The following is a 26,884-nucleotide window of genomic DNA, read 5'->3' on the forward strand; positions in this document are numbered from 1 at the left end:
CCATCTTCGACGATAACCGCCATCCTCATTTTAACCAACAACATGCGAATCCATGTAACATCTCTTGAGCATTAGTTCATGTGGTGACAAATTACAATAAATTCATATAGAAATGTAATCAAGTCACATTCATCCTGTTGGAGATAACCACTGCTCCCATGTCTTGGTCATAATATTAGCTATAGTAGTCTTCCTATAGTTCTATTCGTTCCACTGGAGTCTCAGGTTGTGCAAAACAAGTTTCTTAAACTTGTCAAAATGTTGATGGTACTGGAATACACCAGAATTGAAACCATTAATTTTTAAGTAATGTGAAGCTAGTACAATTTGCTGCAAAATAGGTAAATTATTATTTGGACGATAGGTACATGCACAGGAGAATAAAGAACACCACATGCATTCTTTCCAAATCATCACACAATGTTATAAATTATGAATTTTTAATTTTTTTTAAAGATAGTAGAAAATTCCACCTAAATTCCTAGTTTGTGGCCATTTTCTAAAAAACATAATTTTTTTCGTATTTCATATACGAGGTTATATGAAACCTTCCGGTTCCGGTGTTTTTGAAAAAAGCGCATTTGTAAGTATGTGGGGTTCGAATTCAGGGCCGTTGGATTCGAACCCGGGATCTTTACTTGACAGGGATGAGCGCCGTGTACGTCGTGATGAACGCCTAAATCGTTGCGACCTCCGACCCCCTGAAAAACATAATTATTGCAAATGTATTTCAATTTATTTCTCACGAGGTTAATGTTGAATCGAGATCTTAAAGTCGCGATATCCCCTCGAGAGATTTCACTTTTCTATCTCTTGTACTTTTTAAACCGGGAGGACATTATTAATATTCATCAGCGGCCGAAATTATTGCTAAATCCATTTGGCCTAAATATTCAAGGGGCGGATTAATTCAGAAATAATTTCCTAATGTGTGCTATGTAGGGTGTGATGTAAAAGACGTGTTATTAATTTAAATATCACAATCTTCCAGAGAGCATAAGTATTTTCATAATTATACCGTTTGTTGATTAATTAACGAATTAAAAGGTGAATCTGAAGCAATAAACTACCGTGGGTTTACCACTCCTACGCTGTTTAGAAACTTTTTCAAAAATAAACATTTATTTGTATCCAGTACATGAATTGTCCTCGTTCTTTATGCTGAACAATTAACAATGCCAGTTCTGCACCCGGAAGACGCGTGACGTGAGACGCCAGCCAATGTTGTATTTAATTTGGAATCAGATGAAGGGCAAGGAGGTTTGAGGCGACGTGGATGGTTTTTGGGATGGGAGTCAGTGATGTGGGCTTGAGCACTATGGTTAGAATGGGTTGAACTGTTGGAGTAACACTTAACGAGGTAGAAACGGATTAATTCGTTAACAAAGCGAATGCCAAGGCCATTGTGGATAGTGAGTTTAGAGACGAAGTAAAAAGTTTGGAGAATTCTTCTGAAAACTTTTGATTCGAATGCTTGGATTAATTGGATATTAGATGGCTTGGTACCCCACAGTTCCGCTTCCTATGTACAAATAGGTCGAGGGATTTGTAATGTTAGTTTGTTATTTACAGACATGTCTGTTAGCAGACTTAGAAGTCTTTTTAGTTGTCCAAGTAACTCGAGTTTTGTGTGAGGACTCCAAATCAGTCTAAGTAGAGCCCTAAGTATTTTCCCTGTGTGTATATCTGCAGTTCCTTGCTATTAACGTATAGACATGGGCTGTTTGATTAACAAGAATTTCGTTGTTAGGAGATAAAATTGCGGTATGGTCCGCCTAGGTTATAAGGATATATGGGTATGGGATGGAACCAAGTTTGGTGCCTTGATGGAACCCGACTTGGATAGGTATTGTCTCAGACGACTCATTGCCTCGAATTTTCGCAAGCTGTGTAAACTCAAAGGTATCCTCCCCACTACCTACTACCTAATTCTAAAGTCCTACCTTGCCGACCATTACTTCTGAGTACTATACAATTCGCCCATCTATCCTATCCACAAGGCAGTGTCTGTAGTCCAATCCTTTACTATATACTGCTGAAATCCCTATTCATCCCACTTCTTCCCTGTTCATATTTGCCGAAATACTAGACTCCTGTCCATTCACAGTAATCCTGTCCTTACGGTTCGTGCCCTGCAGCTCTCCTTACCGTTGACTCTTGGCTAAGGAATTGGAAGATAAAAGTAAATGAAAATAAATGCCAGTTCATTAACTTACTATGAAGAGCCTTCCTCCTGTACACCTCAACCGTATACTTCTACCCACGACAGACTAAAAACTAGGCATTGACAAAGGTCTCTGGACTCTCCTCGCTAGAGTTTAACGCTAAGATCTTGATAGGCAGTGCAAATTTCTCTAAGCAAAAGAACCCAGCTCCAAACCGTTTTTTTAATCCTTTCTATGTGTCCAATCGTTCCCTTAACCATGACCTCAACATCCCTTACGTTTCTCACGCCATCCAATCAAGATACACCAAATTCAACTCTTCACTCATCGGTCATTTCTATCCTTTAGTAACCCAGCTTTCCTTATACTGAACCGGCACAGGGTCACTTACTGGGTCTGTCTCCACATGCGGTTTGTTGAGTCATTCTAACGCGTTTCGGCTTCTTTCCTCACTGAAGAAGACGCAATGCCAACACGCGTTTGAATGACACAGGAAGTGACCATTTTTCGGTTTAACATGAGTTCGAACGCAGGTCAAAACCCTCCAGCTGTCCTTAGCCACAATTCCTGATAGACCTCAACGCCAATTGAAACGGCTATGGACCCTTAATCTCATCATATGGGTTAGCGATTGACAACTGAGTATTTAGTTATGCTTACATCGGAGTGTCACTTCCGAATGACACCACTGCTCATATACATATTGATATTTATGTATAAATTGACTGCTTCTACTTTAACGTGTCCTCTTAGGATTTGATGGTGGGTTATTGTCTATTGGCTTTATAGATCGCTTCCTATGCTTTTTCTATTTTGAGGTCCCTGAGGAAGGCTTTCTTTATGATGTAACTGGGTGCATTGATCATGCTTTTCTTTTCTCTATTCTGAAATCTTTGTATGTCCTGTACAGCCTCAGAAATGGATACCGTAGGGACCACATAGGGTTGAGGATCTGTTGATAAAATAAAAATTTACTTTCAATGGGCAATAGAACGTTTATACCCATTAACCAGTATATTTTCCGGAAGGTTTTTAGGCCGTAAGCGTACAAAGGTACTTTGTGACTGTCATGCGTATTTAAGACAAACGATTAGTAATTTAGAAAGAAATTGACACGGTTTCGAACCTGTCAATCAAATGAATTTGTGTTCAACCAGTATTTGTGGTTTCCAAAAAATCGAGTTTCACCTTCTTTGAATTAATCAAATCGAGCGTCGACGTGCAGCGCGTTCGAATGGGAAAGGTCAAAAGTTTGGCTTTTACTCGCGGCTCAGCTAACGAGGCGCAATGTGTATTTGGACTGTAACAAATGCTCTCTGATCTGCGAGACAGCCGTCGAGATAAAACCACGTGATTGGTCGGCGTTAAATGCCATAAACGTACACATGCGATGATGGACTTTCTGCTGTTGCACAACGACGTACAAATTTGGCGTCCAACTTCTAAGGTGCCGACGTACGTACCTCTCTAGACGTGACAACTCTGTTTTAAGCGACGGAATCTCCGCCGTGATTTATTCTTCAAGACGATTGCACTAAGTTGATATTAAAGCACATAATTTTTTCAATTCCTCAAAAACGCTAAATTTTTAGTTTAATTATTTCTACCCCTTGTTTTAAAGGAATTTTTGTCCTGATTTTTTGCTGGAATAAACATCCTTCTCGAAATATTCTGTTGGCATTTGTTGTAACCGTAAAATTAACCCGTTTTAATTTCAAATTAACTCTTTCTTGAAAGCATGAAAAATACAACCCCATGAAAATTAAGTACAGTTAAAATTAAACTAATATACAATTAAATATAAAAACAATTGATGGTGCGGCGGTGTCCTCAACGGTTAAGGCGTTGTTGATACAGCAACTCATCACTTTAATGTCCCGGTTCGAATCCAGCGGGCCTCATTTCATACTTAACGGGCTTTTATTGATCAAAAAGGTTAATTTGAAATTAAGATGGGTTAATTTGAAGTTGAAAAGGGTTAATTTGAAATTTAAAAAATAGATTTGAAGTTAAAATAGGTTAATTTGAAATTTTAACAAAATTGAAGTTTAAAAGTATTAATTTAAAATTAAAAAAAAAGTTTAAAATGGTTCATTTGAAATTAAAAAGTTTTAACGTTGAATTTGAAATTTAAAAAATAGATTTGAAGTTAAAACGGGTTAATTTGAAAATTAAAAAGTTTAATTTGAAGTTTAAAAAAAAAGTTTAAAAGGGTTAATTTGAAGTCATAAGTTTAGTTTGAAATTAAAAATTGTTAAAGTTGAAATTGAAAAGGGTTAATTTGATAATGAATATTTAGAATCGTGAGATGCTGTCTGGTGTGATGTAAGTTTAGAAAAAATTTTCTTTTCGCGCCAACGTTTCGATCTTTATTGGGATCGCCTTCTGGGCCTGGGATTTATAAACATTGTTTAAATTAATTTTTTGAAGTCGTTAGGAGCGGTCAAGAATGAGTTAGTTTAGAAAAACATCTTTTACATTTTTTTGCTGACGTTTCGACCTTTATTCGGGTCATCTTCAGGGCCTGGTTACATTACAAAAAATATGTTTATTGGGAAAAATACAATACAGATGTATAAAAATTTTGAACCAGGTATTTCACTCACATATATTGTGGTGCTATTCTTGTGGTATATATTGGTTTTGTTTGAAAGTGTTGTGAAACGTGAATTTGTATTCTGCCGTTTTATGATTACTAATATATATACAAAGTTTACAATTCGGCCATATATATTGCAAAACAAAAAGGACGTTCCTCATGATATAAAACCGTTTGAGGGGGCCTAGTACATAAACTTAAATTTTTCCCTGGCTATACTACATTCTTTCTCAAACAACTGGTTTTTTTTTATAACATGTAGCACTACAATTCTTATTATAATTTGATGCATTAATGACCGCTTTTGATATAAAATTGACTTGATTATTTACATCGTCAGTATTATAACAAGTACAGTTGACAATTTTCTGTAGTTTGTTTTTATAACTGTAAACATTTTGTTGGAGAAGAACGAAAGAAAGATGGAAGAACAAACTTGTCTGGGGGTGGCATATCCAGCAATTTAAAAGAAGCGATCACAATGAGTTTTAATATCTATTTTGAAGTACATGGGGTAGTAAATCTAAATTAATACAAACTAAGCTATCTGAGCCCCTTACATAAAGTAAATTCACCATCCTATGGCAGACAAAGTGTGGTGCTATTCTTGTGGAGTCATATTGGTTTTGGGTGAAAGTGTTGTGAAACGCGAATTTGTATTCTGCTGTTTTATGATTATATGAGCTTTATATGATTGTGAAAACGTGCGGGACGCGCTAAATTTGGGAAATTTTCTTTAATCATAGGGGTTTTATTTACCTGAAAGGAAGTTGACAATGGGGATTTTCTGGATTGGATTTGTGATTCGGCATTCAATATTGGAAAGGAAGTTAAATATTAAGGACGATATAAGGAAGGAAAGGGAAATAAAAAAGTAAGTTTGTAAAATAAGGCTGAGTTTGCATCTGTTCTGTAATTAATGCTGTGTGTAAACCATTAATTTAAACCATTTCTAGAAATTCACTAATTTCGTGGTCCGCTTGACCAATTAATATATTACAATTATCGGGTTGTCCGGAAAATAATGCAGGATTTTAAGTTTTCATTAAAAAAAATCTATATAAAATATTCTGTTTACGTTTACAGGATTACTCATTTGTATGAATGTCANTAGCTCAAGTGGTAGAGCAGCGGCGTATCAAGCCGAAGATCGTGGGTTCGAATCCCGCTCGTGCCATTGACTTTTTTATCTCGACTAAAAACCTTAATTAATTGTAATAAATTTCTAGAAAGTTGATTGTATTTGCTTTTTTCCGTGTTTAGTATTTGTACTTTGTCGAAATCAAAGTTGTGTGGTTTTTCAAAGTGGTGTGTGGCCAATGCTGTAGGGTTGGTTTTTGGTGTTTCACAGTCGTAGATGTGTTGTTTTTTCCATTTTTTTAGATATTGCGATGTAATTCCAATGTATGTTGCCTGACCGTTCATACAATTAATTTTATGAATTACTCCAATGATTTATTCTTTTTATCTAAGGTTTTTGGCTGAAATGAAAAATTTGCGTCACGAGCGGGATTCGAACCCACCGTTCGAGTTTTCCTTCTTTTTGTCATATTTTCAAATGGCGTGTAATCAGGATTCGATGAGCAGAACGTCGTGGGTTCAAATCCCGCTCGTGACGCTAAGTTTTCATCTCAGCCAAAAACCTTAGATAAAAAGAATAAGTAATTGGAATAATTAATATGGTCAATTATGACCACTAAGCAAATATGGATTAATTTATAAATTACATCGGATTTGTAGGCTGTTGTTGTTGGGTCTGTTACGAAGTTAAGGATACATATCTGTCCTATTATTTACTACTATTTACTAAGAAGATAATATGAGAAACATTTTTTTGCTCTTCATTGCATAACATACGTCCAGGTCATCGTTGAATATTCGATGTTGTTAAATGTGTGTTTGAACATTCATTAGAAACAAGCAACAGAGCTCCATGAACAGCTGCTCTCATCGTTCTAATGAGAGAAGTCAATCTGATTCAAACCTCTGCTGAAAATAGAGGTGTGCTTCATCTTCAGTGGGAGTTGCTTGGAAAGCTCAAGCATTGTCGAGGTAGTACATTTAGTGGAAATTTAAGTAAGCAACTGACAGTCACCAGAATGGCAAAAGATGAAACTAGCTGAGCTTGATAGCTGTTTAAACAAGGCTATTATTCTGTGCATAACAACGTACTAATGATTTTGATGATTACGGAACGCTAGGAAGCAGGGGTTTTGTACTATCCAAGCACCGTAGTTTTCTGTCATATTGTACTGTTACTCGTTCAGCATTTCAGTTCAATTGACATTATTTTGAAAAGTAGTACGTCATTGATTGAACAATGATATTTTCCAATGATTTTCATATTCAATTTTTCCTTGGGTTTCTTAATAAACCCAGTTATTTTTGTAGTTTTATTTTACTATCGTTGAACCGGACGGTCAGCTGGGACTTGCATATAAAATACAAAAACAAAACAAGGCCATTATTCATGACAGTTTCTTTACTTCCCTTCAACATAAATTAAAACGTGTTACAAAGCACGTTTTTTCCTGAAACTATAGCAATAATTTCATAACTTATTCGTTTAAGTGAGTTTTTCAATGTGTACAATAATTTTTATTGTATAATTTTTATTACGGATACACAATTGCATAAACGGCGAGGAAAGTGCATAAAAGGGAATTAATGCAAGGCAAAGTTTGCAAATTATTCATTCCAACAAGCAGTAGAAATAAGTCTCGACTTACCTCCCAACGTACTTGTTATACCGGTGCAATGAAAGTGTGGGAACCGGCTGAATCCAATAAAATAATATTGCTGTCGTGCAGGTGTAACATTGTTTCCGACGTCCCACATCACACGTGGGCAAGGTAAAATAGATTGCCATTAATATGTGAGTCTGTTTGTTTTTGTACGAATATCCATTCCTGTACGCCAAAAACTTAGTTCAACTTACCACATTTAAGTTACAGGCAATTCACTTTTTACATAATGAAGTAGGTATAGACTCTTTGGCTTAGTATAAGATTTGATTTTGTCAATAGAATTAACAATTTTTTAAACCAAACAGCGTGAATTCTAAGATGGTAGGGATTATAAATTCGTTTCTAGCGAGAAAAATTTTTGAGAAGTTTAGAAATAATAAATTTTGGTAATCCACGTAGTGGCGAATAAACATATACTGATGGTGCATTAGCCTTGAAGTAAGACTGAAAATACAAACTGTTTGCCGGGAATCTCCTATCTTTCGCTGGAACAATCTGCCAGACACGTACGTGCGTAGTTTGTGTGTGTTTCAAGAATATAAATTAATGAAAGATAGATGGATAGCCGCCTCTCTATCAAGCACATGTCTGATGGACATGGCCTGCAAACAGAATGGGTAGATCGATAAGTAGTTATCTAGAGGGATTGGTAGATAGGGAGAAACATATATGGATACGTACGTATGTAGGTAGATGGGTAGATATATAGTTAGATCGATGGGTAGGTACATGGGTAGGTAAATGGGTAGATAATAGATATGTAGTTAATTAGATGGATAGGTAGATGGTTAGATAGATAGGTAGACAATATGTAAATAGTAAATAGATAGTAATGTAGATAGAGAGACAGGTACATAGGCATAGTTAAATAAAAGAATATGTAAATATTTAAATCGATCGATGGATAGTTACATTGGTAGCTAAATAGGTAGACATATAGATGTTAATTATATGGATAGGTAGATAGTTGGAAAGATAGATAACAGTTAAATATATAAATAGGTAGATAGTAGATATAAGGTAGAAAAATAGCGAAATAGATGGATAGATAGATAGATAAATAGTTAATAGATGGATAGGAAGATAGGTAGGTACATTAGTAGATGATTGCTAAATGGTTAAATATATGGATAATTAGATAGATAGATCGATGGATAGGTTCTTAAGTATGTAATAGGTCGATAGATGAATAAGTAGTTAAATAAAAGAATATGTAAATAGTTAAATCGATCGATTGATAGTTCATAGGTAGGTAAATGGGTAGATAGATAGATAGGTAGTTGGAAAAAAACAAAAATAATTAAATATGTAGATATGTAGACAGATAAATAATTACATAGTTGGATAGGTAGATAGGTAGATAGATAGATAGGTAGTTGGAAAAAAACAAAAATAATTAAATATGTAGATATGTAGACAGATAAATAATTACATAGTTGGATAGGTAGATAGGTAGAAAAATAATTAAATAGATGGATGGGTAGATATGAATATAGATAGATAGATATATACTTAAAGATGGATAGGTAGATATAGGTTGGTAGGCAGAAAAATAGTTGAGTAGATGAATAAGTAGATAGGTTGATATATATACGAAGAAAAATAATTAAATAGCTAGATAAGTAGATAGATAAATAATTATTTAGGTGAATAGGTACGTAGATAAAAAAATATATTAATCAGTAGTTAAATTGGTGGATAGGTAGAGAGATAGGTATGTAGAAAGATAGATAGGTCGAGAGGAAAGTAGATGGTAGAAAAATGGCAAAAAGGAGGGAAAATTCAAGATGTGAGCTTGAGATGGGAAGTTGGTGTCCGAGAAGATCGAAGTCACGGATAGGTCAAGTGGTAGAGCAGCGGCGTATTTAGCCGAAGGTCGTGGGTTCGAATCCCGCTTGTCACACTAGCTTTTTCATTTCAACCAATGCCTTACATAAAGATTAATTAATTGAAAGAAGTTATTTGGTCAATCGGACCAATATAATGGATTTTATTTTAGCTCGCAAAATTAGGTTTCTTGGACCTCTCCTACATTTAATGAGCGGAGAGATAATATGTATATAGATAGATTTTACGCCTCTCTAGGTAAAAGAGGCAAAAACAATACTAATTTTGTTTTTTAACATATAGTACATAGAATTTCAAGTTAAAAAAAGGTAATTTATGTTAATTAAGTTAAAAATTATAGTGGAGCATATATTTCCTCCAAGTCGTCCAGCAAAAAGGAAATCTGGGATATCGGAGAAGTTCTATTTGTAAATAAATTGTTCGAAGAACAAAGGCCGGTTTTATACGGAGAAGATTCAAGCGTACATTGTGCTCCGGGGAGTTTGGCCATCGGCTGGTTGGCGTAGTTCGGAACAGTGCCAAGTCGTGGACTGGGTTGGAACCAATTCATCGAAGACAGGAGCCACACCCACCGACAAGGCCCCAATCAACCGAAAACACACCCGCACCGGAGCAACTGTGAATATAAACGCGTGCAATTCGGGGCAAACGGGCTAATATACTGCCCCCTGGCCCCACCCCCAACCCCAGACACAATCACCAGCCCGCACTTAATTATCATCGTTCGATCTGACTTTTATACCATCCGACTCTTCATATTCCTAAAAAAAAACGTTTCCCATGGGATAGACGACGTAACATAAACAGCATAACGTATATAATTATGCAAATCTAACAGAGTTATTGTTTACGAACACGCTGGATCAAGATATGGTCGTGAAGAAGAAAGCAAAATCAGCTGCTATTGCCAAGCTTTCGACCCATTTGATCGCCATCATCAGGGCAAAACAACCTTAAATATGTAATGCAAATGAACGTGTTTAAGTTTTTACAGGCGATCTCGAATTTCCTTGAAGACCGATTCAGTCCCAAAATTGCCAAGGAATGTAACAGTATACGTATACGAATACTGACTGCTAATACCGAAAAGAGTTTTTTAAGTTTATTTTTGCTTGACTTTCAGAGCGTAAGCTGTATAAAATAGGTGTATAAAATATGTCTAAATGTTACTTTAAAATGTGACCATGCACTTTATTAAGTACTTTCTGAATGTCTAAACTAGGGAGGATATGTCTTGGAATAGAATAAACTAAAGTTTTATTTTGTCGATCGTATACACTCAAGCACACACACATGCTCTTTCTCTCTCTCTCACTCTCTCTATCTCTCTCTCTCTCTCTCTCTCTCTCTCTCTCTCTCTCTCTCTACTATCTATCTATCTATCTATATATATTTATCTATCTATCTATCTTTTTCTCTTTCATTCCCTCCCTTTCGTCCCCATTTCTGGTTTCTCTCTCTCTCTCTCTCATCTTCTCTTCTATCTCATTGTTTCTCTCTCCGTCTCTCTTTCTCTAAATCTACCTTTTTTGCTTCTCTATCGCTTTCTTTGTTTATCTCTTTCATTCTGCCTCTTTCTCTTGCTCATATAGTATTTTCTCTCACAATAAATCTTTTTCTTCGTATAATGCTTCTCTCTCTCATCTTCTCTTCTATCTCATTGTTTCTCTCTCCGTCTCTCTTTCTCTATATCTACCTTTTTTGCTTCTCTATCGCTCTCCTTGTTTATCTCTTTCTTTCTGCCTCTTTTTCTTGCTCATATAGTATTTTCTCTCACACTAAATCTTTTTCTTCGTATAATGCTTCTCTCTCTCATCTTCTCTTCTATCTCATTTTTCTCTCTCCGTCTCTCTTTCTCTATATCTACCTTTTTTGCTTCTCTATCGCCCTCCTTGTGTAACTTTTTTATCCTGTCTCTTTCGCTTGCTCTTATGGCTTTTTTCTCTCACTCCAACTGTTTTTCTTCGTCTTGTGCTTCTCTCTCTCTCTCTCCCTCTCCCTCCGTCTATCTTTTTCTATATCTACCTATTTCCTTCTCTCTCTCTCTCTCATTTTCTCTCTTTTTCTATCTCGCCTTCCTTCTGTGCCTCTCTCATTTTCTCTCTCTCTCTCTCTCTCATATGGTTTGTCTCTCCCTCCATCTCTTTTTCTCCTTCTTCTGTCTCTCTCTCTCTCTCTCTCTCTCTCTCTCTCTCTCTCTCTCTCTCTCTCTCTCTCTGTTACTTACTTACACGCGTACATATCTAACGCAATTCGTGTAGGAATGGCGTAATAATATGTAATATATTATATTTTGGTGATTCTATAACTCTCTGGTAAATCCTTTCTAATAAGTTTGTAAGATGAAAGAATAGTTGATACGTAAGATATCTTGTAATCTCTTGTAAGATTAAATTATAAAAAGATGAAAAATTGAACATAAGTATCCTAGGAACTTTTTGTATTTTAGTCGTGGAAGAGGATTACTTGAAAGAAGAAAAAAAGTACAATCTATCATAAAACACTAATTGAAACTCTTCAGATATTTCTGATAGCAAATCTTGGAGAACGTCGAGTCTTTCATGCCACTTTTAACCATTGGGTTAAGATCATTAAAAGATTTTTCTACAGATAAAGAGGCCAATTAAAATGTTATTAAACGTGAATAATGCGTATGAGGTCACCGACGGTTGATCAATTACTCACGTTTTTATACTCTTCTCTTTATACCAATCTGCAGCACCTGAAGTTTTATAAAGTACTCTGATAGTTGTGAAAAGTATATAGTATTTTTGTTAATTAGATTTGTAAATCCTTGCTTTTCTTACACGTATTTGTTATTTGTTGAAAAACTTGTTACCTTGTACATTCAATAGTGATCTGTATCAACCTCCGCTCTCTTCTCTAGGTAGGTAGGTAAGTCAAACTGAGAATGTTGCTCCTCCAAATATGGGTTATAGCTAATCATCTAACTGTTAGATTTTTTATCAGATTCCATAGCTTTGATAGTGGCTCTTCATTTATATTTAGTAGATTCACTTTTTTTTCTTGTAGGTAGAACCTTTTCTTCAATGCCAGGCTTTTAAGGAGCATACTATACAGGGTGAATTGCTACTCGTGCTACAAACTTCTCCAGTAGATTCTTCACCCTAAAATGAACAAAAAAGTTCATATTGTCCATGGTCCGATTCTCAACCATTTCAGAGTAATTTCGCTTTTTATCGATTTTGAAAGATATCACGTCCTGGCGTCGGAAAATCGTGATATCTTTTAATCTAAACATTTCTCTGAAAATCTAATAGCACCGTTGAAATTCCCGTTAATTTTTCAATAAGAAGATGACGGTGGCAAAATGTTTGGGCTAATTTTTTGTGTTTTATTTCAGCCAGAACTACAAAAAGAGTGGAAAATTGTGTAAATCGGAAAGTGTATAAAGTAATCCAGAGTTTCTAATTTTAGTCTCAGAAGGCAGCAAATTTGAGGAAAACTACCTGATTTAATAACGCTTCCAACGCACTCGTCATTTTCTTATTTAGTGGTTGTGAGACCAAGATGTTGATGACAAAAAGAGAAAAAATGGTGGTTCAAGGATTGCTAATGTTTGAGAGTGACTTGCTACTCGTGCTACAAACTTCACCAGTAGATTCTTGACCCTAAAATGAACAAAAAAGTTCATATTGACCATGGTCCGATTCTCAACCATTTCAGAGTAATTTCGCTTTTTATCGATTTTGAAAGATATCACGTCCTGGCGTCGGAAAATCGTGATATCTTTTAATCTAAACATTTCTCTTAAAATCTATAAGCACCGTTGAAATCCCCGTTAATTTTTCAATAAGAAGATGAAGGTGGCAAAACGTTTGGGTCTTTCTTCCTTGACCTTCTAGCTGTTTGTAAACTTCTTAAGCATTACATACTAAATGGGCATTAAATTAAATTAAAAAATTTCAATGGAATTATGATTTTGATTCTCTCTAAAAATTAACGGGGATTTCAACGGTGCTTATAGATTTTAAGAGAAATGTTTAGATTAAAAGATATCACGATTTTCCGACGCCAGGACGTGATATCTTTCAAAATCGATAAAAAGCGAAATTACTCTGAAATGGTTGAGAATCGGACCATGGTCAATATGAACTTTTTTTGTTCATTTTAGGGTGAAGAATCTACTGGTGAAGTTTGTAGCACGAGTAGCAAGTCACCCTGTATACATTGAGGTTTCCTCAACTTCTGTGTTTTGTTACTACTAATATTGTATTATTCCTATTGAGTCATTGTCTGGTAGACTTGAAGGCGAGACTTTTTTATCGAGGTATTTGGCCTAAGGTCAATCCTTGGATATTGTGTATGTATGTTAGTTCGGAATAGGGAAGAAGGGTTCTTGCTATCGTTCTGCTGTATCTCGCAAGTTTATTAATCCCTTCGTTACTCTATTGTCCTCTCTGCCGTCGGACCAAGACAACAAATATTTTGTTCTTTCACCAGTTTTTGTGGTCTGCTTGAGCAATTAATATTTTTCAATTAATTAAGATTTTTAGTTGAGATAAAAAAGTCAGTGTCACAATCGGGATTCGAACCCACGATCTTCGGCTTGATACGCCGCTGCTCCACCACTTGAGCTAGCGTGATCTCGATCCACTCGGACACTAACTTCCCATCTCAACCACACCTTTTCAATTTGTCCTCCTTTTTATCTTTATTCCTACATATCCCTGAGTACTCAGGACAGACATGATCCAACGTCAAGCCAATGCTTTGAGTGCAGCTTGGCTGTCAGAATATAATATAATATCGCTGTGCCTTCCATTAGATGTAGATGTAGATGTAATAGTCGGGGTGTAATATACTGCGCCCTTGAAGAGCTATTGTATACCCCGTTATTCGCCCTGATTAGGCCCGGTTTCTTCTACAGTCACACTGTACATCCCAAAGTACTTCCTCCTGCAGGTGTAGCACCATAGTTTGTTAATAGGTATGTTGCTGTCTCCTCTGCCCCTTTGCAGAATCTGCATGTGCGTCATGGATTATACCAATCTTCTTTAAATGTTAGTTTGCAGTGACCTGATAAGAATCCTGTTAGTATTCGCAACTTTTTCCTGCTTCCTTTGATACATACTATCACTTCTTTCCTTCCAAAATTTGTAAGGAGGTTCTTGGATTGTTTGTGTCCTATAAGTGAATTCCATTATTCTCTCATTTTCTTTTTATCCTTCTGTCTGAGGTATTCATTGATAGTCTGTTCCTATGCAACAGAAGGGTTCTGGTCGTATCAGCTGTATAGGAGCCACTTTTCTTGCAAGAGTGTCTGCTTTCTCGTTGCATGCTACTCCCATACGTCCTGGAACCCAGCAGAGGCTGATTTTGTCCAGCGTACTTAACATGTTTAATTTCGTTTTGCAGTTCAACGCCATCTTTTGTGCCTTCCATTTCTCGCTTATTTATTCTCCATTCATAAATATTGGCCCTAGAGCCTTGTTTCAGTTTTAAGTATTGAGTCTGATTCAGTGATTGTGTGTTAACTGAAATGTTGCACATTTGTGCAGAAAACACCAATCAATTTACTAAGCATAAAGTTACGTGGATAATGCGTGTTTACCATATAAACTTGAATAAGTATATCAATTCATTGATTGAAAACGATGGTTTTATTCACAAATTGTTGTATGCAGTTATTAGGATTTCGAGCTCACAAATGCTCATTATGCTCCCATGCTCGTTCAGTCTGAAGATGAGCATTTGAGTTCTGGGAATTTGCGTAAAATGTGTCCTGTGTTGTGTCGAAAAACCATTTTGTACAAAAAAAAATCATCTCAAATGAAATATTATTATCTTACGTTGATCCTTTTGGCTATAGTTTCTTTTGAAAATTTGGTTATGGTATAATAAGGGGACAAGCTGATAAGCTGGAAGAAAAGGTCAGATGGTATTGCGGGTTGGGTGTATTTTCTCCATCTTACAAAAATTGAGAGTGGGTAAATTTCTTATTTTATTTTCTATGAACCGTAGCCGTCCAATTATAAGAGAAAACGTCTACTTCCCCAAAGGGCATTGTTAAGCTAATTACCTCACTCAGCGGGGTGGGGTTGGAACGCCCCGTTCTCCTGGAAGTAGGGTGCCCGGGGCAAGTTTTTCGCGGTGCAATTAAAAAATAAAAATACCGTTTTGTGGTTGGTCAGGTGTTTAATAGAGGGACGGTCAAAGGGCGCAAATGCGAAGCATGGGAGGGAGCGAGAGGGGCCGACCGATGAGGGAGAGCGTGCTACCGCTGGAGGGAGAGGGAGGACGGTGCGAGGGAGAGCGACAATGTATAGGGCGCAATACCAGGTTGAGCTTAATTATACATCGGCCAGGGTGGGGATAGGGGCCGCTGGAAGCTCAGTGCTCTACCGGCCTCGAAACAAGGTGCATCATCAAAATCATCATCACGTTATGACCCTTTAATTGGATCCGGTGGCAATAACAAATTTTTTTTGACATGGAGGAAAACTGCTGGGAACAGGACGTACCCCCGATCATGGGCTCTTGCCAACAACAACAACAAACACAACAGGATCTTTACAACATGAATAAGGTAAATCTTTATTCTAATTGATATGCACACAAAAAATAAATAAACACACATATAAAACATGCAACAATTATGAAAAAAAATTAAGGAGTGGAAAATTAGGAAATTTATTTTGGCTTTATCGCAAAAATGAAAAGCAAGTGGAAGAAAAATTTGCAAAACTATGGATTCCTCTGGCGTCTTTAGGTCTGAAGATGTATTGAGGACAGTTGCCGTCTTTGAATTGGGCGCGAAATCCGATGACAACCCTCCTTCTTCCCCCAATACTCCCCTTCTGTGGTATCAGATATTTCCGGTTTTTTCTTCTTTTTCAGCCTTATAATTCCTTAGTTACACGATAATTCTTCGATAATAATTCAATGATTATGACACTGTTCTAATAATTCTTTTCTAATCAAGCAATAAATTAAAAGCAGATTAAAAAAGGATATAAAATTATCTGAATAAATCAATTCAAAAATATCTTTTCTATTTATATTTCAAAAATCATTCTTTAACATAAAAATGAATTCATGTTGTTTTTCTTTTTTAACATTTTATCAACACAGGTTTAAATAACACATCCTTTCTGTGGTACGAGATATTTTCGGTGTTTTTCTTTTTTTTCTGCTCTTTAAATCCTTAGGTGCACGAGAATTTTCAATGATTCTAACACTGTTCTAATAATTCTTTTTTAATTATGCAATAAAAAATTTTAGATTAATAATGAATATCTTAAAATTATCTGATTAAACCAATTCAAAAATGTTGTTTCTATTTATATTTCAAAAATCATTCTTTAACATAAAAAGGAATTTATGTTGGTTTTCGTTTTTAACATTTTATCAACACAGAGGTTTAAATATCACTACTCTTCTGTGTTACCAGGTATTTTCTGTTTTTTCCTTCATTTTCTGCCCTTTAAATCTTGAGGTGCACGAGAATTTTCAATGATTCTGACACTGTTCTAATAATTCTATTCTAATTAAGCAATAAAAAAAATAGTAGCTTAATAAAGGATATCTTACAATTATCTCATTAAATGTATTCAAAAATATTGTTTCCATTTATGTGTGGTGTTTAGTGACCGTTATTAAATGATTATTTGGAGATCGTGAGATGCGATCTGGTGTGACGGAGGTTTTAGAAAAATATTTTCTTTATCATGCCAACGATTTTTATTGACATCATCTTCAGGGCCTGGGATTAACATTGTTTAAATTTTACAAATACATGTAGGATGTGAAAAAAAAATGAATTTATACAATGCATACAATTGACTTGAGAAACGTATAAACAATCCCCCAGTGTAGAGCCAACAGTTCAAAAGTCAAATTTTCCAATTTTCTCCGTCACTACTTATGGCATCATGCGGCCATCTGCGTTTCAGCCGATGGGAAGGATTACCTGGGATGAGTGAGCTTAACCAAACCATTGAGGTGTGCGGAAAGGGATTGGTTTTTTTGCAATAGACTTTCGCTACTTCTGGAACAAAGGTATTATCAGGTGTCGGTGTAGGGTCATGCTTGATGCATAAAAAGAACGTTGATAATTTTTCTTAAGACTTTTCATTCGAATCTTTAGATACGTTGAGAATCGGAAGCTTGGTTGTCTTCGACACTATAAGTCCACATAGACTGGAGAATCATTATTTCAATCTTTTGTAATTCGATGTTTGGATCGCCTGTGAGTAGTGGTATATACGTATTTTGCGTTGTACGTATGTTAATTTAATCATTAAGTTAATTAATTATTAAAATATGAACTGCTTCACGCCCTCTCTCCTTTATGCAAGTACACTCTTGCCCAGCCATATCTAAACAATTACGAGGAATTTTACTATCAAAGATCTCAAAAGTCGCGTAGTTCCTGAAAAGAGAACCAACCCGAAACCTTGAAAGAACGGGCCATTCACAAGGGGAGGCTAAGAACATGGGATCACTGATAATTTTAACGAAATTATCTTTTTTGGAGATACTATGTCTACAAATACTAGAGACGTGTACGAGCTTTGTTGCCAATGAGCTCTTGGGGCCGATAAAAAAAAATGTTTTATCTAATTTAAGTTGTTTTTTTAATGTGCTTTTCTTGCTTTGTTGAGTAAGTACTTCAATATATATTCAACTTTTTTTACACAGCAGTATTACTTATTTTTTTATTTTTTTACTTAGGATAAGAAAATAATATGCAAGATTATTTGGAGAACGTGAGATGCGGTCTGGTGTGACGAAGAAAAACATTTTCTTTATCGTGCCAACGTTTCGAACTTTATTGAGATCATCTTCAGGGCTCACAGTGTAGGTTTTCTGTGTAGATGTGTAATTACTGCTTTAAACACGACACACTGTAATATTACATCTACCCAGAAACAAACACTTTGAGTCTTGAAGATGATCTGAATAAAGATCGAAACGTTCTTAAGATAAAGAAAATGTTTTTCTAAACCTACGTCACACCAGACCGCATCTCACGATCTCCAAATAATCATTTATTAACGGTTACTAAACATAAACATATAATATACAAGATTGTATTAAAAGATTTACAGAAGATATACATAGTTATATATAAAAAGTACGAAAACAAAACGGCCAATTTTTTTTAACTATTCGTTTTGGTTTTAAACACTTTTTAAAGCCCTTAAACACGAATTTTTATAGCAAAAAAGGCATTTTTTAATAGGGTCACAAATTATGTATTGTACTATCCATGGTGCAAAAACTAAGGCAAGCTGCTAAGAACAATTTAAGTTTAATTTTTTTTCCAAACTAACTTAATAAATGTTTTAGTCCCCCCAAAAAAAGTGAAATTGAATACAAATTTTTGGGGAAAAATCGCCTTTTTGTAAATATCGTAAAACGTGCCAGCCGATATACAGGAAACATTAGGGAGATTTAGGACCATTTAAACTACACTTAACGACATAAACAATGTCCGTAAATAAATTAAAACTAAAGATAATTAAAAGGAGGTTTTTTTGTATATTTCATCGACATTTTTCTCATTTATAATGGCAAAAAATTTAATTTTTTATGATAGTCTTCAGCTTTTCAACCCTTGTAATAACTTCAATTAATTATTTTTTTTATCTAAGGCATGGGTTGAGTTGAAAGATGAATAATTAATTGGAATAATTAATATGATCAATTATGACCGCTAAACAAAAACGCCTTGTAATAAGATTGATTTTGGATAAAATCCGTAGGAGTTATCAATTTTTTTGTAGACAATCTGTACTTTTATCAGACCATTTTATGCCCGACTGCATAGGAATGTAGATAAACATATTTTTTAAGAAGAAAAAAAGTTGATATGTGCCTACGCTGAAAAACTCCCGAAAACAAATTTTTGGTAATTCAACAGAATATATATTGTCAAATTTTTCGAAGAATACCTCTGAATTTTATACGACAATCATAACAATAGTGATAACTTTGAAACATCACCGCGGATCTACAGTTAAAATTCCAGGGGTTTAAAACCATATAAACTGCACATAATAGTACCAACGTCCTACGTTTAGAAAGTATAACCGGCGATATAAAATAAAACGTTTTGTTAGTTTCAACCTTATTTTTCTCCCTTAATAATTCTGTCAAGACTGTACATTTTCCACACATACTTTTGAGGATTTTGGCTTTACAACCCTTGGAAAAAAAGTGCCCACGCCTGATCGACCCCTACACTTTGTGACCAAGCAACTTAGCTCAGTAGGTTAACATTTTATATTTGTTTTTCCACCCTAAAAAATCCCCGAATACAAATTTTTACGTAAAAACTCTTAAATTTTTTTTATAGTCAATATTATCGTTATACACAATCCAAAATGTATTTGGGAAGACTCAAAAATGACTTAAGCTATATAATAAAATATATTTATTTCTCCACCATAAAGAACTCTCCGAATACAAATGGTTGAGAAAAATATTTCAACCTTTGGCATAACCGCTGTCCAATATTAATCAGCAGAATCCAAAATGTATTTGAAAAGACTCAACATTAACTTAGGCTGAAACTATATTCAGCTTTCTTACGGTTGTAATAAAGTACATTTTATCGGAAATCCCATCAATTTATGGCGTTTAGTTTTTAATTCCGCAACATCAAAAATTGAGGCCAAAAATGTTAAATATTTTTTCCGATACAAATTCGTATTTAAGGGCTTTAAATAGTGCTTAAGGCTTTACTACACGCAGTTTTTAGTTTTTGAAACGTTCAACGTCAAATATGTTTCTATACAATTCTGCCTATGATTTTCTCATCTTACCTAAAACTCGACTACTAACCTCGAAGTACATGTAAATCTATTTAAAAAATATGTAAATTACTTGAAATATTTTTTGTTCGGCTCCTAGATCCCATTGGGAAGAACGCTCAGACACGCGTCTAATATTTTTTGACGTAGTGTCACCAAAAATGTTCCATGCCTGCCAAAAAATGAAAAAGGTCCTCGAGGAGGAATAGCACAATGAGGATTTCTCAACTTTTAGGGGGTAATAAATAAGGTCGATATTACGTTCTCACCTAACTTTGTAGAGCCAAAATAAATTATTATGGGGCAATGTTAGATTATTACTGTTTAGAAAAAAGACTTCATAATGATTGAGTTCCTGTAGAACAGAAATCTAGTGGATGAACTATGTCGTTTCTGCTACATAAAGTACTCTGGAATGCTTAAGGGGTGTATCCGGTTTTGTATTATAATATTTTGTTCATTCAAGATTAGTCTAATTATGCCAGTTTCATGGATAAATCCTTTCATAATGAGTTGGCTTTGATATGTATGCAGAGGTTTTGTAATTGGTCAAGGATATAAGTAAGGAGAGGTAAGGTACAAACGTACAACTGAATCTGGGAGAAGGGTCGAAACAATGAAGATCTTGTGATAGGATAATTATACTTTGTTTGTTATTTATTGTTTTTTACTGGTCAGTTGGTTTATTTCAGTCTGTCTGGTGCTTAGTTATATTTTGTGCCTATGTAGACGACATTCTCGATTATTCGTATAAATACTGAAATTATGAAATTTTACACGCAACATTTAGTTTCTTGTCTTTCCTGTGATTCATTGCTTCTCTCTGGCTGAATCTGACGAAAATCTTTTCATTCAAAACTCCATAAATTGTAACAATTATTTAGTCTTTCAAAGGAAATTTCGTCATTAATGAGCATTTTAGTTTGCCTAACCTCGCTGGGTTGTCATCGCCATCTTCGGCGTGTCCAATAAATAATATTCATAAAATTCACTTAAATCTAACACTGAAGATAACGGGTAGTTGTACTATTCATTCTTCAAAAAATTGACTGGTTGGCGGAAGTTTTATTTACAAAATCCTAAAGTTTCGCAGTTAATGTATTTTCATAAAAAAAGTTCTTTTAAATTTTACTATAACTGCAAAAATTTCAAAGTATTAAATTAGCAATGGCAATATATGAGAATAAAATTGCCGCGAAACATCAAGTTAACGAAGTCCGCTTATTTCTTGGGGATACGCTGAAAGTTGACACTATTTTTTCTTTCTTTTTAAAAATGAAACTTGCAACCTTGGGACATTTTTGAACGGTTATTTCCGCAGGCTAAGCAAAAAGGGATACCGTTTAATTATAGGTATAATTAGGCTTAATATTACTTGTTTAATGATTAATATAACCACTTGTTCCGCATTTTGAAAAAATTAACATAAAACGACAAAAAAAAATTCATCGGTTTCTCGGTAAATTCATAAAAAACCAGGGATTTAGTTTATCATCATAAAACGTTAGAAGAAAATTATTCAGTATCAAAATTTATTTTTAAAGCCCTTCATAAAAATATTTATGGCATTCAATAATTGCACAATTGATTGTTTAAAAATTGAATTAAACCAAAAGTACAGAAATATTCACTTAATAACAAAAATGCCTATTTGCACATAACATTTTCATCTGCCTCAGCACTTCGCCATTTTCAAGTTGCGTCTTTCTAAATACATTTTGGATTCTGCACAACGATAATATTGGACATAAGCTATAGAAAACATTTGAGAAATATTTCTTAAAAATTTGTATTAAAGGGTTTTCAAGGTTGGAAAAACAAACATTAACTTTGTTCCTCCATAAAAAAATGTTAAGTTACTTTGTTATGCCGCACGGTCATAAAACGGTATGGTAAACGTAAACGGATTTACATTTTGGAACTGGATCAGATGTGGGCATCGTTTTTCTCCAATGACCCATGTTCCACTTAAACAAATTCATAATTCCTTTGGATCCTGTCCAAATTCAACTCTTTACAAGGTGCTGAACCGGCGTCGGGTCTTCACTCGTGGGTTTGTTGAATTACTCAAACGTGTTTCGGCATTGCGCCATCATCAGTGAGGAAATGTTTGTATTACAAAGGTTGAAAAGCTACCTTCTTTTAGTTTATATTTTGATTTGAAGTAATTGTAAGTAAGAAAAATACAGTTCTGATTTATATACGGCAGCCGGTTTAGGCCATTCTTTCTCGTTTATACGGTTCTAAACCCCTGATATTACTTGCGGTTCTATGGTCTCGCTTTAAAGTAATCCCTATTTTTGTAATTTTTGAAAATTATCGCAGAAATATGGAAGGCGAAAAATTCGAGATTTGATATTCAGGGTTTTATTAGGGTAGTATTGGGTTCAGTGTTTGTTAGGGTGGAAAAAACTAAAATTAGCTTTGTTTATTCTATATATAAAACACATGTTTATTCTATATTTCTATGTTGCTCGGTCACAAAATGTCATATACTAAAGGTTTTGTCCTGGATGAGCCATGGGCAATTTTTTCCTCCAATGGCCGGTGTTCCGCTTTCAAACATTCATAACTCCTCTGGATCTTATCCCATGCCCATGGTATCATAGCTGCTGCAAAGCTGGACTTTTCTCCTTTGAGCCTATATCGAAAAAGTTTAGATTTTATATCAGATTTGTTAGAAGAGTAAAGATTGTATCAACAAAATCGTCTTAAACGTTTCATTTTATATATACGCTTCTCGTACGTTAACTTATCCGGTTTAAACCCCTGTTAAGTGCTTCGTAGTCGGTGAACTTTAAATTTATCACTATTTTGTTTTTCGAAAAAATATTGGAAGCAATTTATAAGGCAAAAGGGTTTAAAGGAAACAAAATATTTTTTTCACTAAAATTTGTATTCAATGATTTCTTTGGGTGAAAAAATATCAACTTATTTTCTTCTTGATAAAATATGTTAACCTTCTTTAACATATCGCTGCGTCGTAATTGCTGTATTTCAATATCCATGATCGTAGAGGCCATTTCTACTGGAAGCGTCGTTATGTATCTAGTATATCTAATATGCTGCATATTTATTTCTTATTCTACATAAAAAAATCAAATTTTTTCTTAGCTTTTAAGGTCCATTGACAAGAACGCTCGGAAACGACTAGTATTTTACGATGCAGTGTCGCCAAAAAACTTCATTATAGTCTGTAGCCTCACCTTGTAAGTCATCCAGCCAGTAAATTTTAACAACTTAAAATTGATTTTCGCTGTTTATGCAGTTCAGTTTTATATAAATTGATAGTCCGGAGCATTGTGTTTACAATAAAATATTTTCAATGCCTAGAACAATAAATAATCGCGACACGCCTGCTCTTTGTTTTACCCCCTCGCCCTCACGAAATAAAAGAACAAATTAAAAAAACAAACAGACAACAAACAAAAAAATGCCGGCTATCCTTTATTTCTAGTGGGCCTCGAAGGAAGAGAAGGGAGGAAGAATCATTGGCCCGGACCCTCCTCCATCAATCCTGACCAGATAGACAACCCTTAAGACTTACCTGTTTTCCACTTAGCCCTTTCCGGCTAGGAGTCAATTAATTCTGACTTCATTCATAGTGAGGTGTTAGATAAAAAAAAAGAAGTCATTGAATAAATTTCCTTTAGGTTCAGTAAACTTGGTCCTACGAGGCCGTTTTACATTGGGAGACAGGACTAAAAGTCCTTTTCGAGTAAATATTTAGCGTTGACATCTATCAAGTTTTCAACTTGTCTCTTTATTCTAATTTTCTATTCAAATGAAAAACTTCATTCAAATTATTTAACATTAATCACAGACTAAATACTTAAACAATTTTCTATTTTTCTTCTTAAATTATTAAACGGTTTCCTAGGACGGTATATACGAATTATCTTTATTTACGATCTGTACCATATACTCACGGAAAAGTTCAAAAATAAACGACTAAATAATAAAATAAAAAATCCGGAGATTTTAACGTCGTGGGAAGAGGGCAGAAGCCGTCAACCCCCAAGCACCACCCCACCGTTTACTTTTAAAGTCACCGCCCTTTACCATTGCCAGATGCTAGCCGATCAAATTCACATCATGAAAGTAAATAAAAAATATATACTTACAATATATAAAATATATAGAAATATCTAAACATACTTATTAATTGATTAGTTCAAAATCAAAATTAAACGTGCTGATCTAACCGTTTCAATCTTCTTCAACTCAAATCAGATATTTTATATTTTGATTGCACAAAACATAGCATATTTCTTTTTAAATCTTGAAGACAAATAAATTAAAACTCTACAAGAGCTGTGTGTTCAATTTTGAGTAGAATAATTTGTTGAAGTCGCCAGGAGCGTTCAAGAATGTCAAGTCGAAAAACTCCTTTTTTATTTTATTTTTTTTGCAGACGTTTCCACCTTTATTCGGGTCATCTTCAGGGCATAAAGAGTGGTGCTATTCTTGTGGTGTCATATTCGTTTTGTGTGAAAGCGTTGTGCTCTTTGAGTAGAATTATTCATGTTGTGCCGTAGTGTTCCGCTAGTTTGAACTAATTGGGTACGATCAGATTAGACGAAAAAGTCAATAATACAAATCAATTCTGGTTTATTAAGATATGTACAGCCGTGCTTGATCAGCTGGTACACACACGCGTGATTTGAAAAATAACGTGAAAGTTTTGTTAAAGCTGGATAACAACAATAGTGCAGTCTGGTCATTTTGGTCTGCTTTTCTTAGCTGCTGTGGTCTGTAGGATGATTTTCTGTTTCTTTCCATGTTCAGTTTTTAATAATTGAAATAACGCAAATAATATAATAGTTTTGTTTAAAACTCTACAATTATGATAAATCCCTTCTTAGTCATTGCGGTATTTATATCTATAGTTTTTTTTTCATTCTGAGTCGGGTTAGGATTATCTTTCATTTTAATAACTGTTAATTATTACGATCATTCATATAGAATAACATATAACATATTTTGTTATATTTAAATATATAAATATCTATAAAGGTAATTTATTTTCCTTAAAAATTGAAAATCTTTAATGAGAACCCACAATACAAAATCGAGTCATCATTAATAAGCGAAAGTTGAATTTCTGTACTTTAAATTTTTTGTGAGAGATTTTATTAAAAATTATTTTTCGTTCAATAATGGCGCTCCTTTATTTCCAAATTAACTCATTTCGTTTGTGTTTTGAATATTTAATAAACAGTCGAACGCCTGAGTTTTTGAGTTAGACCTATAAAAAAGTTTCAATTTGAATTTCTATCTGTATCCCAAACGGTAAAAACGAGGTGTTTTGTTCTTTGGTCTGGAGTCCTTACTCGGATTTAGCCGATACGTTCAAGTAAAAGTTTCGAACTGCTCAAAACCCCAAATTTGGTCTCATGACTCCGTTCAGCTCTTAGCTTTTGCTCAAGAATAAACCCAACCAAACGAAACCAAATGAAAAGCTGTGAATAACAAAACAGGTGAATAAAATGCAAGATTTAAGCAGAGTAAATAAGCTTTTGTGCCGTTTTTCTTAAAATTCCCATTAAATCGTCATATTTATATATTTGAAATGTTGAATCATAAATATGTAAATTTCTTTAAATTTTTATTTAAAAAAACAGGACTTCTTTCATACGGCCAGAGAAACTGTGCCACTCACCCCAATCTACACATTCAACTTAATGTTTTCTTTTAATGTTTACTTCCTTTGTCCTATTTTTAAACCAATGATTAACGTTCTTAAAAGTTGAACCGGCACTGGGTCACTTCTTGAGCCCTTCTACATCCTCGGAAATGATATTGACCATTTAACCCCGACGTAAAATTTAAACTGAAGAAGACTGCTGAAAAAACCTTGAGTAAAAAAAGAAATCTCTTAATTATGTTTAAGGAAACATTCAAGAAAAAAAAACTTATACCTATCCAACAACCTCAGGAAACAATCAACATCTTTAACACACCCACCCAAGACAATATAAAAGTACTCAACCCTAAATAATCAAGCACAACGGAGAACACATTCTTAAATCAAACATAAACAAAATTACAACAATAAAGAAACAAAACTACTTCAAAAATACGTAAATAAAAACATACATACACAGACGGTAACATAACACAAGCCATACGCAAAAAAGCGATCTGTTTACCCACGGACATACAAGGGAGAAATTAACAAAAATACATAGAAAAAACTAACAAAATACCACTTCATCATCATTAAAGCAGACAAAGGAACAATTCATGAATTAATGGATTCATGACAAAAATCAGTATAATTCATTAAAAACGCCCAACACACCGCGAGTGCAGTCGGACCCAGCATGTGTTCAGGTTCCACCATAATGACTGGAGTAAACTTTCAAAATGTGAAGAAAATTTCTGATTTGGCTCAATTTTATTTAGCACTTCATAGAACCAATTTTATACTTCTCTTCATTCATGAATTGCTTTTAATATTCGTTAAATTTTGACTATTTAAGGAACTCACATTGTCGACTTATAATCCAATTATCGTCAATTACAACTGCGTCACACTATGCTAGTTCTTACGTTATGTTTAATTGGCTCATGTCACCATGATACATGAGGCTTCACTTCTGATTAATTTAAACCACGACTTTATTGTTGTTTAGCAATAATTTTAAAATATTTACAAATATTCGAATGTTTATACTCCTACATTAGGTTAAGAACACCTACAAAAATACCAGAAAAATTTCAATCTGTCTGAATTGTCTT

At 34.5% G+C, this 26,884-nt stretch overlaps 1 protein-coding gene across 2 annotated transcripts in view; it reads left to right on the forward strand.

The window, feature by feature from the left end:
- LOC106668283 (homeobox protein araucan-like) overlaps nt 1-26,884 on the forward strand; it is a 146,310-nt gene that overhangs the window by 9,622 nt on the left and 109,804 nt on the right. Inside the window, exon 1 of one of the 2 annotated variants that reach the window (XM_024226589.1) lies at nt 15,697-15,909. The exons of the other annotated variant lie outside the window; for it this stretch is intronic. Coding sequence (XP_024082357.1) covers nt 15,814-15,909 — 96 coding nt within the window. The 5' untranslated portion in view covers nt 15,697-15,813. Of the gene's footprint in view, nt 1-15,696; nt 15,910-26,884 lie in introns of those variants that run through there. 2 annotated transcript variants of the gene reach the window in all.

The sequence above is a fragment of the Cimex lectularius genome, unplaced genomic scaffold (genome assembly GCF_000648675.2).
Source record: "Cimex lectularius strain Harlan isolate CLEC.00 unplaced genomic scaffold, Clec_2.1 scaffold85, whole genome shotgun sequence".
NCBI classification, from domain to species: Eukaryota; Metazoa; Arthropoda; class Insecta; order Hemiptera; family Cimicidae; genus Cimex; species Cimex lectularius.